The 14,975-nt window shown below is 45.0% G+C and overlaps 1 protein-coding gene across 2 annotated transcripts in view; it reads right to left on the reverse strand.

The window, feature by feature from the left end:
• Positions 1-14,975, reverse strand: part of LOC135514878 (cyclin-dependent kinase 17) — a 39,798-nt gene that overhangs the window by 8,588 nt on the left and 16,235 nt on the right. Inside the window, exons 2-4 of one of the 2 annotated variants that reach the window (XM_064938553.1) lie at positions 2,925-3,007; positions 2,513-2,674; positions 1,524-1,688 (exon numbers count right to left, since the gene is read on the reverse strand). In XM_064938553.1, coding sequence (XP_064794625.1) covers positions 1,524-1,688; positions 2,513-2,639 — 292 coding nt within the window. In that variant the 5' untranslated portion in view covers positions 2,640-2,674; positions 2,925-3,007. The remainder of the gene's footprint in view (positions 1-1,523; positions 1,689-2,512; positions 2,675-2,924; positions 3,008-14,975) is intronic. The other variant, XM_064938551.1, reaches the window with a different exon arrangement.

The following is a 14,975-nucleotide window of genomic DNA, read 5'->3' on the forward strand; positions in this document are numbered from 1 at the left end:
GCCCTCCGATTTGACACACTGAACTCTGTCTGCAAAGTAATTGGTGAATCAAGCAAGGCAGTCATTAGAAAGACTCAGACTCAGTAGCCTCGGTTTAAGAATATGAGAGAATAACTTAGAGACAGAGAGAGGAGTGCTTTATCTCATTCTGTCAACAGTTACAGTTTATGGCCTGGTCCTGATCCTACAACCTCACCGTCTCTCTCAAGTTCCCTTCTTTTATTATCCTGCAGCCCCCCCCCACCTCTCTCTCTCTCACCCCATAGGCCAAAGATGAAACACTAACCAACTCTGCCTCTGGTCAAGAACATGGTGTGTAGTGTGTGTGTGTGTGGGGGGGTGAACTAATGAACACACACACGCACAGTGTGCTAATGAGTAGCTGTATCTGAGTGTGGCATATATTCTCTCTGTCAACACCTCCAACCCAGCAGCCTGTCATCATACCATCCCATATCATCCAGCACACCGCACTACTGTCATCTCCCTCCTTTCTGCTTCTCTCTCCAGCCGTCTCCTTCTCTGCCTACCAAATACCCCTCCTTTCATTCCAACTCCACTCTCTTTGGTCCTATTTCTCCCTCTCTCCCTCTGTTCTTTGAGGTAAACCGGTACATGACAGTGTGTACTAATCTAGTTCCATCTTGTCCCAGATACACATGCCTGATTGTCTGTTCCCCCCCGCCAATATCCCCAAACCCATGTAACTAACTGGGACACAGTTCAGTCTGAGGTGTCACTCCTCATGACAACTTATAGACAAGACCGCAGGACCAAAATAGTTGGCTCACCCTGGAGACCAGAGAACAGCTATCGTCATGGTGATGGCTCAGAGAAAATGCAGGGAAAACATTTGTCCGCAGACACACACAAATGTATGAAATCACACAAAAATCAAACTTTTAGATGCAAATATACACCCGCACAAGCACACAGTGTAGAATGAGAACAGTTGACTCATGCAAAAACACATAATTGAGAGGAAGATTGGAGATAAAGATGGAGAGACAGACGAGTCTGGTGTTGTGTGTGATGAAAAGTCACACCATGACCATGTCAGGATGGAACTCTCAGGGGCTATGACTAACTTCCTGTTTGTCCTCTGTCGCCATCTGCTCTTTCTCTGTCACTTCCTGGTGCACAGGCACGAGTATGCCCATCTCCACGGCAACTCACCTTGGCAGCCCGGGTGACGACCGGGTGGCATGACCATGAAGGAGAACAGGTTGCTTATAGTGGTGCTGCTAGTGGGTGTGTCATTAGAGTAGCCTAGTGGTTAGTGTTGGACTAGTAACCGGAAGGTTGCCAGTTCAAAGCTGCCAAGGTACAAATCTGCCATCATTGAAAGTAAGAATTTGTTCTTAACTGACTTGCCTAGTTAAATAAAGGTAAAATAAAATACAAATTAAATGAGTAAATATGTGCGCGCATGCATATGAGTGTTTGTGCAAGCATGTGTGTCGTTAGTGTATATGTTCTTGTGCATCTCAGAGTCTGTTTGTTTCTCTCTCTGTGTAACTCACCGAGGCGGCTGCCGTTGCTGGGGAAGGTCATGAAGGAGCCCAGGCTTCCTCCGATGACACTGTGTGGTCTGCGGAGGGGGGGCTTCTTGAAGGACCCGGTGTACTGGTGCAGGAACGAGTGCATGCTGTGGGAGGAGGGCGGTCGCCCATTACGCACGATCGGCTCTGCAAGGAGAAACAATATGTCAATCAATCTGCCCATCTATCTATCCGTCCATCCGATTCATCACGCAATCTACCAATGAATCAATCAGTCATTGTACAAGTAGTTCATGTACTGTTGTCTTCTGTTGAGCAGAATTCAGTAAACAGCTTCCTTGTTTTATATAAAAACAGCCGAAAAGAACACTTATGCCGTCCCCCTGCGTTGTGTGTGTGTGTGTCCCAGTAACCTAAAGTAGGCCAGAGGATGTTAGCTTCAGACATTTTGGGATGTTGCAGTATGTTTGTGAAAGTGTTTTCCTTTTCTGTGTGATTTCTTTTCCACAAACATTGTGGCAGCGTCACCTGCCGTCCCCCTGCGTTGTGTGTGTGTGTGTCCCAGTAGGCGTTTCATCTCACCAGGCTGCTTCTGTTGTTACATAAGGACATAAAGAGCTACTCTCTAGGACACAATCACTCACACTGCTGCTCGCTCTCCCTGTGTGTCAATTTCCCCTCTCGATGTCTCTCACCCCGTTCCCTCTGTCTCACTCTAATCACTTCAGATGGCAAGAAAGGATACCATTGGCTGCCAGCTACATCAAACATTTCAACTGTATCCTCGGGGTGACCAAAGGGCCCTAGTGTGTGTGTCCACTGGCTGGCTGTATCCTTCTCTACTGGCATTCAGTCAAGAGTCAATTCAGAATAGTAACATCATCAGTCTCTTATCACTGGGACTTGCACAGAGCACAGTAGACGTGTGTGTGTGTGTGTGTTCTGTTTGTTTACTAATATAATATCTAATACTCACACACACACACACACACACACACACGCCTACTGACCGCTGTCCTTGTTGCCGCCGTCCTCGATGGTCATCTGCTCGGCCAGTTCAGACAGAGACTCGTCTATGGTGTGGCTGGAGCGCAGCGTTAGAGACAGACGCCGCTTAAACCTCTTCATCTTCTCCATGACACACTCCTCAGGGTTGGCTGGGCTGGCAGGGCCTGTAGGGCACAGATGGCAAAGGTCAGCACTGGACACACACACACACACACACGTTTTAGATGGCAAGGCGTAAACAAGTAACTTGTAATTGTCCCGATAAGAAAAGATGGCGCTGAAGAACATAGCTGACGTTTTACACTCTCCCAACCAATTGTGAATTATTTTTTTACTTATTGTGTACATAATGTTGCTGCTACCGTCTCTTATGTCCGAAAATAACGTCTGGACATCAGAACAGCGATTACTCACCGCGGACTGGAATAAACCTTTTCCTTTAACGAGTCTGACGAGAAGGATGTCCTGCTTTCACTGGAACAGGCCCAGATCCACGCCTTTTGTGTGAAGAAAAGAGGGCGGAAAAGGAGACGCACATCGGGGATCCTTCTGAGAACTCTGAGGCAAGCGAGTAAACTCCCAATGCCTTCCATTCTCCTTGCTAACGTGCAAATGTTAGAAAATAAAATTGATGACCTACTATTAAAGTTTATCCTACCAACGGGACATTAAAAACAAACATCTCATGTTTCACATAGACGTAGCTGAACGAAGAAACTGACAATATACAGTGAGGGAAAAAAGTATTTGATCCCCGGCTGATTTTGTACATTTGCCCACCGACAAATAAATAATCTGTCTATAATTTGAATGGTAGGTTTATTTGAACAGTGAGAGACAGAATAACAAAAAAAATACAGAAAAACACATGTCAAAAATGTTATCAATTGATTTGCATTTTAATGAGGGAAATAAGTATTTGACCCCTCTGCAAAACATGACATAGTACTTGGTGGCAAAACCCTTGTTGGCAATCACAGAGGTCAGACGTTTCTTGTAGTTGACCACCAGGTTTGCACACATCTCAGGAGGGATTTTGTCCCACTCCTCTTTGCAGATCTTCTCCAAGTCATTAAGGTTTCGAGGCTGACATTTGGCAACTCGAACCTTCAGTTCCCTCCACAGATTTTCTATGGGATTAAGGTCTGGAGACTGACTAGGCCACTCCAGGACCTTAATGTGCTTCTTCTTGAGCCACTCTTTTGTTGCCTTGACCGTGTGTTTTGGGTCATTGTCATGTGGGAATACCCATCCACGACCCATTTTCAATGCACTGGCTGAGGGAAGGAGGTTCTCACCCAAGATTTGACGGTACATGGCCCTGTCCATCATCCCTTTGATACAGTGAAGTTGTCCTGTCCCTTTAGCAGAAAAACACCCCCAAAGCATAATGTTTCCACCTCCATGTTTGACAGTGGGGATGGTGTTCTTGGGGCCATAAGCAGCATTCCTCCTCCTCCAAACACGGCAAGTTGAGTTGATGCCAAAGAGCTCCATTTTGGTCTCATCTGACCACAACACTTTCACCCAGTTGTCCTCTGAATCATTCAGATGTTCATTGGCAAACTTCAGATGGGCATATATATGTGCTTTCTTGAGCAGGGGGACCTTGCGGCCGCTGCAGGATTTCAGTCCTTCATGGCATAGTGTGTTACCAATTGTTTTCTTGGTGACTATGGTCCCAGCTGCCTTGAGATCATTGACAAGATCCTCCAGTGTAGTTCTGGGCTGATTCCTCACCGTTCTCATGATGATTGCAACTCCATGAGGTGAGATCTTGCATGGAGCCCCAGTCCGAGGGAGATTGATAGTTCTTTTGTGTTTCTTCTATTTGCAAATAATCGCACCAACTGTTGTCACCTTCTCACCAAGCTTCTTGGCGATGGTCTTGTAGCCCATTCCAGCCTTGTGTAGGTCTACAATCTTGTCCCTGACATCCTTGGAGAACTCTTTGGTCTTGGTCATGGTGGAGAGTTTGGAATCTGATTGATTGATTGCTTCTGTGGACAGGTGTCTTTTATACAGGTAACAAACTGAGATTAGGAGCACTCCCTTTAAGAGTGTGTTCCTAATCTCAGCTCGTTACCTGTATAAAAGACATCTGGGAGCAAGAAATCTTTCTGATTGAGAGGGGGTCAAATACTTATTTCCCTCATTAAAATGCAAATCAATTTATAACATTTTTGACATGCGTTTTCCTGGATTTTGTTGTTATTCTGTCTCTCACTGTTCAAATAAACCTACCATTAAAATTATAGACTGATCATGTATTTGTCAGTGGGCAAATGTACAAAATCTGCAAGGATCAAATACTTTTTTCCATCACTGTAGAGCTGGCAGGGATTTTCCTTTCCCTGGAGGAACAGAGACGCTACCTCTGGTAAAACCAGGGGTGGGGGTGTGTGTCTATGTCAATAACAGCTGGTGCGCGATGTCTAATATTAAAGAAGTCTCGAGGTATTGCTCGCCTGAGGTAGAGTACCTTATGATAAGCTGTCGACGACACTATCTACCAAGAGAGTTCTCATCTGTATTATTTGTAGACGTTTATTTACCACCAGAAAGCGAAGCTGGCACTAATACCGCTCTCAACCAACTCTATAAGGCCATAAGCAAAGAAGAAAATGCTCACCCAGAAGCGGCCCTCCTAGTGGCTGGGGACGTTTATGCAGGCAAACTTAAATCAGTTTTACCTCATTTTTACCAGCATGTCACATGTGCAACCAGAGAAAAAAAAATCCTAGACCACCTTTACACCACACATAGAGATGCATACAAGGCTCTCTGCCACCCTCCATTTGGCAAATCTGACTACAATTCTATCCTCCTGATTCCTGCTTGCAAACAAAAACTAAAGCAGGTGGTACCAGTGACTCGCTCAATACGGAAGTGGTCAGATGACGCGGATGCTATGCTACAGGACTGTTTTGCACCACAGACTGGAATATGTTCCGGGATTCATCCAATGCATTGAGGAATACACCATCTCAGTCATCGGCTTCATCTATAAGTGCATCGATGACGTTGTCTCCACAGTGTCTGTATGTACATATCCCAATCAGAAGTCATGGATAACAGGCAACATCCGCATCGAGCTAAAGGCTAGAAGCTGCCGCTCTCAAGGAGCGGGAGACTAATCCGAACGTTTATAAGAAATCCCGATATGCCCTCAGAGGAACCATCAATCAAGCAAAGTGTCAATGCGGGATTAAGATTGAATCCTACTACACCGGCTCTGATGCTCTTCGGATGTGGCAGGGCTTGAAAACTATTACAGACTACAAAGGGAAACCCAGACGCGTGCTGCCATGTGACGCAAGCCTACCAAACAAGCTAAATGCCTTGCAAGCTCGCTTCGAGGTAAGCAACACTGAAGCATGCACAAGAGCACCAGCTGTTCTGGATGACTGTGTGATAACACTCTCGGTAGCTGATGTGAACAAAACCTTTAAATCAGGTCAACATTCACAAAGCCGCTGGGCCAGACGGATTACCAGGACGTGTACTCAAAGCATGCACGGACCTCCCTAAATGATTACAGCTAGCCATGAAGTGTCTTGTACTTAGTCCACTCCTGTATTCCCTGTTCACCCATGACTGCGTGCCAAACACGACTCCAACACCATCATTAAGTTTGCTGACGACACAACAGTGGTAGGCTGATCACAGACAACAATGATACGGACGGCCTATAGGGAGGTAGTTAGAGAACTGTCAGTGTAGTGCCAGGACAACAACCTCTCCCTCAATGTGAGCAAGACAAAGGAGCCGATTGTGGACTACAGGAAAAGGCGAGCCGAACAGGCCCCCATTAACATCGACGGGGCTAATGTGGAGCGGGTCGAGAATTTCAAGTTCCTTGGTGTCCACATCACCAACAAACTATCATGGTCCAAACATACCAAGACAGTCGTGAAGAGGGCACGACAAAACCTTTTCCCCCTCAGGAGGCTGAAAAGATTTGGCATGGGTACTCAGATCCTCAAAACGTTCTACTGCTGCAACATCAAGAGCTTCCTGACCGGTTGAATCACCGCCTGGTATGCTAACTGCTTGGCATCTGACCGTAAGGTGCTATAGAGGGTAGTGCGAATGGCCCAGTACATCACTGGGGCCAAGCTTCCTACCATCCATGACCTATATACAGTGCCTTGCGAAAGTATTCGGCCCCCTTGAACTTTGCAACCTTTTGCCACATTTCAGGCTTCAAACATAAAGATATAAAACTGTATTTTTTGTGAAGAATCAACAACAAGTGGGACACAATCATGAAGTGGACCGACATTTATTGGATATTTCAAAAAAAATTAACAAATCAAAAACTGAAAAATTGGGCGTGCAAAATTATTCAGCCCCCTTAAGTTAATACTTTGTAGCGCCACCTTTTGCTGTGATTACAGCTGTAAGTCGCTTGGGGTATGTCTATCAGTTTTGCACATCGAGAGACTGAAATTTTTTCCCATTCCTCCTTGCAAAACAGCTCGAGCTCAGTGAGGTTGGATGGAGAGCATTTGTGAACAGCAGTTTTCAGTTCTTTCCACAGATTCTCGATTGGATTCAGGTCTGGACTTTGACTTGGCCATTCTAACACCTGGATATGTTTATTTTTGAACCATTCCATTGTAGATTTTGCTTTATTTTTTGGATCATTGTCTTGTTGGAAGACAAATCTCCATCCTAGTCTCAGGTCTTTTGCAGACTCCATCAGGTTTTCTTCCAGAATGGTCCTGTATTTGGCTCCATCCATCTTCCCATCAATTTTAACCATCTTCCCTGTCCCTGCTGAAGAAAAGCAGGCCCAAACCATGATGCTGCCACCACCATGTTTGACAGTGGGGATGGGGTGTTCAGGGCGATGAGCTGTGTTGCTTTTACGCCAAACATAACGTTTTGCATTGTTGCCAAAAAGTTCAATTTTGGTTTCATCTGACCAGAGCACCTTCTTCCACATGTTTGGTGTGTCTCCCAGGTGGCTTGTGGCAAACTTTAAACGACACTTTTTATGGATATCTTTAAGAAATGGCTTTCTTCTTGCCACTCTTCCATAAAGGCCAGATTTGTGCAATATACGACTGATTGTTGTCCTATGGACAGAGTCTCCCACCTCAGCTGTAGATCTCTGCAGTTCATCCAGAGTGATCATGGGCCTCTTGGCTGCATCTCTGATCAGTCTTCTCCTTGTATGAGCTGAAAGTTTAGAGGGACGGCCAGGTCTTGGTAGATTTGCAGTGATCTGATACTCCTTCCATTTCAATATTATCGCTTGCACAGTGCTCCTTGGGATGTTTAAAGCTTGGGAAATCTTTTTGTATCCAAATCCGGTTTTAAACTTCTTCACAACAGTATCTCGGATCTGCCTGGTGTGTTCCTTGTTCTTCATGATGCTCTCTGCGCTTTTAACGAACCTCTGAGACTATCACAGTGCAGGTGCATTTATACGGAGACTTGATTACACACAGGTGGATTGTATTTATCGTCATTTAGGTCAACATTGGATCATTCAGATATCCTCACTGAACTTCTGGAGAGAGTTTGCTGCACTGAAAGTAAAGGGGCTGAATAATTTTGCACGCTCAATTTTTCAGTTTTTGATTTGTTAAAAAAAGTTTTGAAATATCCAATAAATTTCGTTCCACTTCATGATTGTGTCCCACTTGTTGATTCTTCACAAAAATATACAGTTTTATATCTTTATGTTTGAAGCCTGAAATGTGGCAAAAGGTTGCAAAGTTCAAGGGGGCCGAATACTTTCGCAAGGCACTGTAATAGGCGTTGTCAGAGTAAAGCCCATAAAATTGTCAGAGACTCCAGTCACCCAAGTTATAGACTGCTTTCACTGCTCCCGCACGGCAAGTGGTACCAGAGCACCAAGTCGAGGACAAAAGGCTCCTCAACAGCTTCTACCCCAAAGATTTAAGTTTGCCTGCTTTAAAGTCCCCAGCCACTAGGAGTGCCGCTTCTGGGTGAGCATTTTCTTCTTTACTTATGGCCTTGAGAACGGTCTTAGTGCCAGCTTTGTTCTGTGGTGGTAAATAGACGGCAACGAATAATATAGTTGAGAACTCTCTCAAATGTTGCTCACATAGCAACATGCTAGCTTCCTTATCTTGAAATTGGTACAGCGGGGTTGGAGTGACCATGTTATTATTCCAGTATGGACTGATATTGTACATGCTACCAACACATGAACACACATAAGACAGTGAGAAGCCCAAACCTTAAGCTGCAAGAGTATGTAGAGGCCGAGAACACACGGGTGTGCTAAAATAGCACCCTTCATAAATAAACTACACCTCCTTTTAATCTAATATTCATGATGAGAAGATGAATACTGCAGTCACCACACCTCTCCTCAGCACTCAGCTAGGGCCTTCATAAAGCACGAATTAAACATGAATTTAACATCCAAACATTATACTGCTTTCCTTAATTGCAAGCAAAATGCATTCACACACACACACACGCAGACACACACGTGCAGACACTCATACATAATTTATCAAGGCCATCTACTGTGGCTAAAATTACATAATGAGAGGTGCAATACAGAGATGAGCTTCAAATCCACAGTACCAGCTACATATAGGAATAGCAGTCATACACACACTTAACACACACACACACACACACACACACACTGACCTCACCATCAGTGTCCTCAGATTGGCCACACCCTAAGTAGCAGCAGTGGTCGTCATGTGGTTGTGTCTTGTTGTGTGATTGGTGGGCTGCAGTGACAGACCTAGTCCAGTGGCTGCAGTGATTGGCCGAGGCAGGCTGAGTGTGATGGGAGGTGAAAAGGCCACAGACTGGGAGAACTGGCCACATTCCATAGCAACACAAATACATGCCTGGTCCGATGGTATGGCTGTGTTTTGTGTGCATCCATCCGTGTAGGATCCACTGTATGTGTGTAAGTACCAATGAATTATGTGTTGTGTGGATATGTTAGTGTATGATTTGTGTGTGTATGGTAAATATACATAAATGTAGAATACAGTATGTGTGTATGTATCAGTGTATGGTTTGGGTATCAGTGTGTGTGTTTATGTGTATCAGTATGTGTGTGTGCATGCTGACACAGCAGTAAGCCAGGTCATAGGAAACACCTTGCTCCCTCTGCACCAGGCCAGTTTTCCTGCCCATTGTGTTGCTGCGGTGACGCCCCTCGGACGAGCGGGACCCACCCTTCTAACCCCCTCACACCATCCCATACTGGACACAGTGATAACACACTGCCAGCTAGCAGTGAAGGTTGCCGTGTGTGTGTGTCTCGCTCTCACACATGGGATACAGTTAGCCACTACATCAAGAAAACATCCTAACACAGCACTAACCTCACATCAGACAGACAGAGACACAAGAAGAGGACCAAGATTATCTAACTATCCATCTCTCCACCCATATCCACTATTTTTACAAAAGTATGTAGACACCCCTTCAAATTAGTGGATTCGGCAATTTCAGCCACACCCGTTGCTAACAGGTTTATATAATCAAGCACACAGCCATGCAATCTCCGTAGACAAACATTGGCAGTCATAGGATGTCACCTTTCCAACAAGTCCGTTCATCAAATGTATGCCTTGCTAGAGATGCCTTGGTCAACTGTAAGTGCTGTTATTGTGAAGTGGAAACGTCTAGGAGCAACAACGGCTCTGTCACGAAGTGGTAGGCCACACAAGCTCACAGAACGGGACCGCTGAGGTGCTGAAGTGACTGTTAGTCAGGCCTAATCGCCCAACATCAATGCCCACCCTCACTAATGCTCATGGCTGAATGGAAGCAAGTCCCAGCAGCAATGTTCCAACATCTAGCGGAAAGCCTTCCCAGAAGTGGATGCTGTGACAGCAGCAAATGGGGGAACCAACTCCATATTAATGCCCAGGATTTTGGAATGAGATGTTCGATGAGCAAGTGTCCACATACTTTAGGTCACGTAGTATACATTTCTCTTTCACTCCCTCTGAGATCATTTGCTCAACTGTATACAGTCGTGTCCAAAAGTTTTGAGAATGACACAAATATTAATTTTCACAAAGTCTGCTGCCTCAGTTTGTATAATGGCAATTTGCATACACCCCAGAATGTTATGAAGAGTGATCAGATTAATTGCAAAGTCCCTCTTTGCCATGCAACTGAACTGAAACCCCAAAACACATTTCCACTGTATTTCAGCCCTGCCACAAAAGGACCAGCTGACATGATGTCAGTGATTCTCTCATTAACACAGGTGTGAGTGTTGACGAGGACAAGGCTGGAGATCACTCTGTCATGCTGATTGAGTTTGAATAACAGACTGGAAGCTTCAAAAGGAGGGTGGTGCTTGGAATCATTGTTCTTTCTCTGTCAACCATGGTTACCTGCAAGGAAACATGTGCCGTCATCATTGCTTTGCACAAAAAGGGCTTCACAGGCAAGGATATTGCTGCCTGTAAGATTGCACCTAAACCAACCATTTATCGGATCATCAAGAACTTCAAGGAGAGCGGTTCAATTGTTGTGAAGGCTTCAGGGCGCCCAAGAAAGTCCAGCAAGCGCCAGGACTGTCTCCTAAAGTTGATTCAGCTGCGGGATCGGGGCACCACCAGTACAGAGCTTGCTCAGGAATGGCGCAGGCAGGTGTGAGTGCAACTGCATGCACAGTGAGGCAAAGACTTTGGAAAAAGAGGAAGACCTGGTGTCAAGAAGGGCAGCAAAGAAGCCACTTCTTTCCAGGAAAAACATCAGGGACAGACTGATATTCTGCAAAAGGTACAGGGATTGGACTGCTGAGGACTGTGGTAAAGTCATTTTCTCTGATGAATCCCCTTTCCGATTGTTTGGGGCACCCGGAAAAAAGCTTGTCCGGAGAAGACAAGGTGAGCGCTTACCATCAGACCATTCATGTGTGGGGTTGCTTCTCAGCCAAGGGAGTGGGCTCACTCACAATTTTGCCTAACACAGCCATTAATAAAGAATGGTACCAACACATCCTCTGAGAGCAACTTCTCCCAACCATCCAGGAACAGTTTGGTGACAAACAATGCCTTGCCATAAGGCAAAAGTAATAACTAAATGGCTCGGGGAACAAAACCTCAATATTTTGGGTCCATGGCCAGGAAACTCCCCAGACCTTAATCCCATTGAGAACTTGTGGTCAATCCTCAAGAGGCGGGTGGTCAAACAAAAACACACAAATTCTGACAAACTCCAAGCATTTATTATGCAAGAATGGGCTGCCATCAGTCAGGATGTGCCCCAGAAGTTAATTGACAGCATGCCAGGGCGGATTGCAGAGGTTTTTGAAAAAGAAGGGTCAACACCGCAAATATTGACTCTTCGCATCAACTTCATGTAATTGTCAATTAAAGCCTTTGGCACTTATGAAATGCTTGTAATTATACTTCAGTATTCCATAGTAACATCTGACAAAAATATCTAAAAACTCTGAAGCAGCAAACCATATGGAAAATTAATATGTGTCGTTCTCAAAACTTTTGGCCACGACTGTAGACACCATCTGTCTAAACGCACACAGCACGCACGCACGCGCACGCACGCACGCCAACGCCATCCTTCTCTGTCGTTCCTGATGGCATGTGTGTGCATTGCAGGAATCATTCAAATCAATGACTGTCTGGATCTGTGGCTGCAATGATCCCAACCCTGATCCGAACACACAAACCCACACACACCGCTCCCCAGTGCACATACTGAGTGTATGTCCAGCCTAATCCTGTAAACTCAAATTACCTCCAGGCTTGGAGGTGCCGGTCAATAGGGCACAACGTCAAAGAACGATCAGATACAAATATATAGTGTAGAACAGACATGCCTCTCTGTCATGAAGAGTGAGGAATCACATCAGCTCTATACATGACATTTCTATCTGTGCCCTCAAATATGCCCCAGGCCAACGCATATAAAACACATACAGCAGCACATCCCCCCTCGCCAGTCAACCACTAATCTACCAATGAAAATCTATGAAACACTGTGTGTGTTAGGGGATTAGTCTCCCCACCCTTCACATGCCCTAACACCCACCATGTACCAGGCAGGGTGAAGGCAGGGACGCTTTGATGTCAGGTTTAAGCATGTGTGTGCGCGCGCGTGTGTGTTGCACGGGTATGACATGGTTCTCTTCTCATCTCGGCTGGAGTTGATCTCATTAAAACAAACATAGTTAATGAAGGAGGGGAGTGTGTGTGTTTTTAGTTTTACTATCGTTGTGGGGACCTGAAGACAAGTGGGGACATTCCACCTATCCCCATAAGGAAAAAGCTTATTTTAGGCTTAAGGGTTACGTTTACAATTAGGGTTACGTTCGGGGTTAAGCATTAGGTGTAGAGTTAAGGTTAGGGAAAATAGGATTTTGGATGGGAATCAACCGTTTGGTGGTCTTCACAAGGATAGTAAAATAAACGTGTGTGTGTGTGAGAATGTTTCTGTAGGTGTCTTCATCTGTTTAAGCACAACAAACCTGCTGTAAAGAGAGTCAGGGGAGATGGAGTGAGAGATAAAAGGAAAAGACGAGAGTGAGATAAAAACAGAGAGAGCAGGAGGGAGAGAGAGAGAAGGAGGTAAAACAGAGTGATTAGGAGGGAGAGAGAGAGAGAAGGAGGTAAAACAGAGTGATGAAGGGGGAAATAATTAACAAAAAAGCTGAGCAAACTAGAATGCTACTTGACCCTAAACTGAGAGTACAGTGGCAGAATACCTGACCACTGTGGCTGACCCAAACTTAAAGACTCAGTGAGCATAGCCTTGCTATTGAGAAAGGCCACCGTAGGCAGACCTGGCTCTTAAGAGAAGACAGGCTATGTGCACACTGCACACAAAATGAGGTGGTAACTGAGCTGCACTTCCTAACCTGCCAAATGTATGACCACATTAGAGACATACTTCTCTCAGATTACACAGACGACCATATCTAATGGGTGAAATACAACAGCAAGATGTGGGACCTGTTGCCACAAAAAAAGAGTAACCAGTGAAGAACAAACACCATTGTAAATACAACCCATATTTATGTTTTTTTCCTTTTGTACTTGAACTATTTGCACATAATATGACATTTGAAATGTCTTTACTCTTTTGGAACTTTTGTGAGTGTAATGTTTACTGTTAATTTGTATTGTTTATTTAACTTTTGTTTATTATCTACTTCACTTGCTTTGGCAATGTGAACATATGTTTCCCATACCAACAAAGCCCTTAAATTCAATTGAGATGGAGGTAAAAACAGAGAGAGCAGGAGAGAGAGAAAAAAAGAGTGAGCAGGAGGGGGAAGAGTGTGTTCTGAGTTCACTAATATGATTTTCCAACAGAACATTCTCCATTTATCTTATCAGCCACACATCGTGGTCCCCACACATACTTCTTTAAAAGTGCCTTCCTCACCATCGTAAATAAGCATGCCCCATTCAAAAAAAAAAATGTTGAACGAGGAATAGATATAGTCCTTGGTTCACTCCAGACCTGTCTGTCCTTGACCAGCACAAAAACATCCTGTGGTGTTCTGCATTAGCATCGAATAGTCCCCTGTGATATGCAACTTTTCAGGGAAGTTAGGAACAAATATACACAGGCACTTAGGAAAGCTAAGGCAAGCTTTTTCAAACAGAAATTTGCATCCTGTAGTACTAACTCAAAAAAGTTCTGGGACACTGTAAAATCCATGGAGAATAAGAACACCTCCTCCCAGCTGCCCACTGCTCTGAGGCTAGGAAACACTGTCACCACCGATAAATCCACTATAATTGAGAATTTCAGTAAGTATTTCTCTACAGCTGGCCATGCTTTCCACCTGGCTACCCCTACCCTGGTCAACTGCCCGGCACCCTCCACAGCAACCCGCCAAAGCACCCACCATTTCTCCTTTACCCAAATCCAGATAGCTGATGTTCTGAAAGAGCTGCAAAATCTGGACCCCTACAAATCAGCTGGGCTAGACAACCTGACGAAATTGTTGCAACTCCTATTACTAGCTTGTTCAACCTCTCTTTCATATCGTCTGAGATTCCTAAAGATTGGAAAGCTGCCGTGGTCATCCCACTCTTCAAAGGGTGTGACACTCTAGACCCAAACAGCTACAGACCTATATCTATCCTACCCTGTCTTTCTAAAGGTCTCCGAAAGCCAAGTTAACAAACAGATTACTGAACATTTCGAATCCCACCGTACCTTCTCTGCTATGCAATCTGGTTTCAGAGCTGGCCATGGGTGCACCTCAGCCACGCTCAAGGTTCTAAACGACATCATAACCGCCATCGATAAGAGACATTACTGTGCAGCCGTATTCATCGACCTGGCCAAGGCTTTCGACTGTCAATCACCACATTCTTATTGGCAGACTTGACAGCCTTGGTTTCTCAAATGATTGCCTCGCCTGGTTCACCAACTACTTCTCTGATAGAGTCCAGTGTGTCAAATCGGAGGGCCTGTTGTCCGGACCTCTGACAGCCTCTATGGGGGTGCCAC

Source organism: Oncorhynchus masou, chromosome 26, assembly GCF_036934945.1.
Source record: "Oncorhynchus masou masou isolate Uvic2021 chromosome 26, UVic_Omas_1.1, whole genome shotgun sequence".
NCBI classification, from domain to species: domain Eukaryota; kingdom Metazoa; phylum Chordata; class Actinopteri; order Salmoniformes; family Salmonidae; genus Oncorhynchus; species Oncorhynchus masou.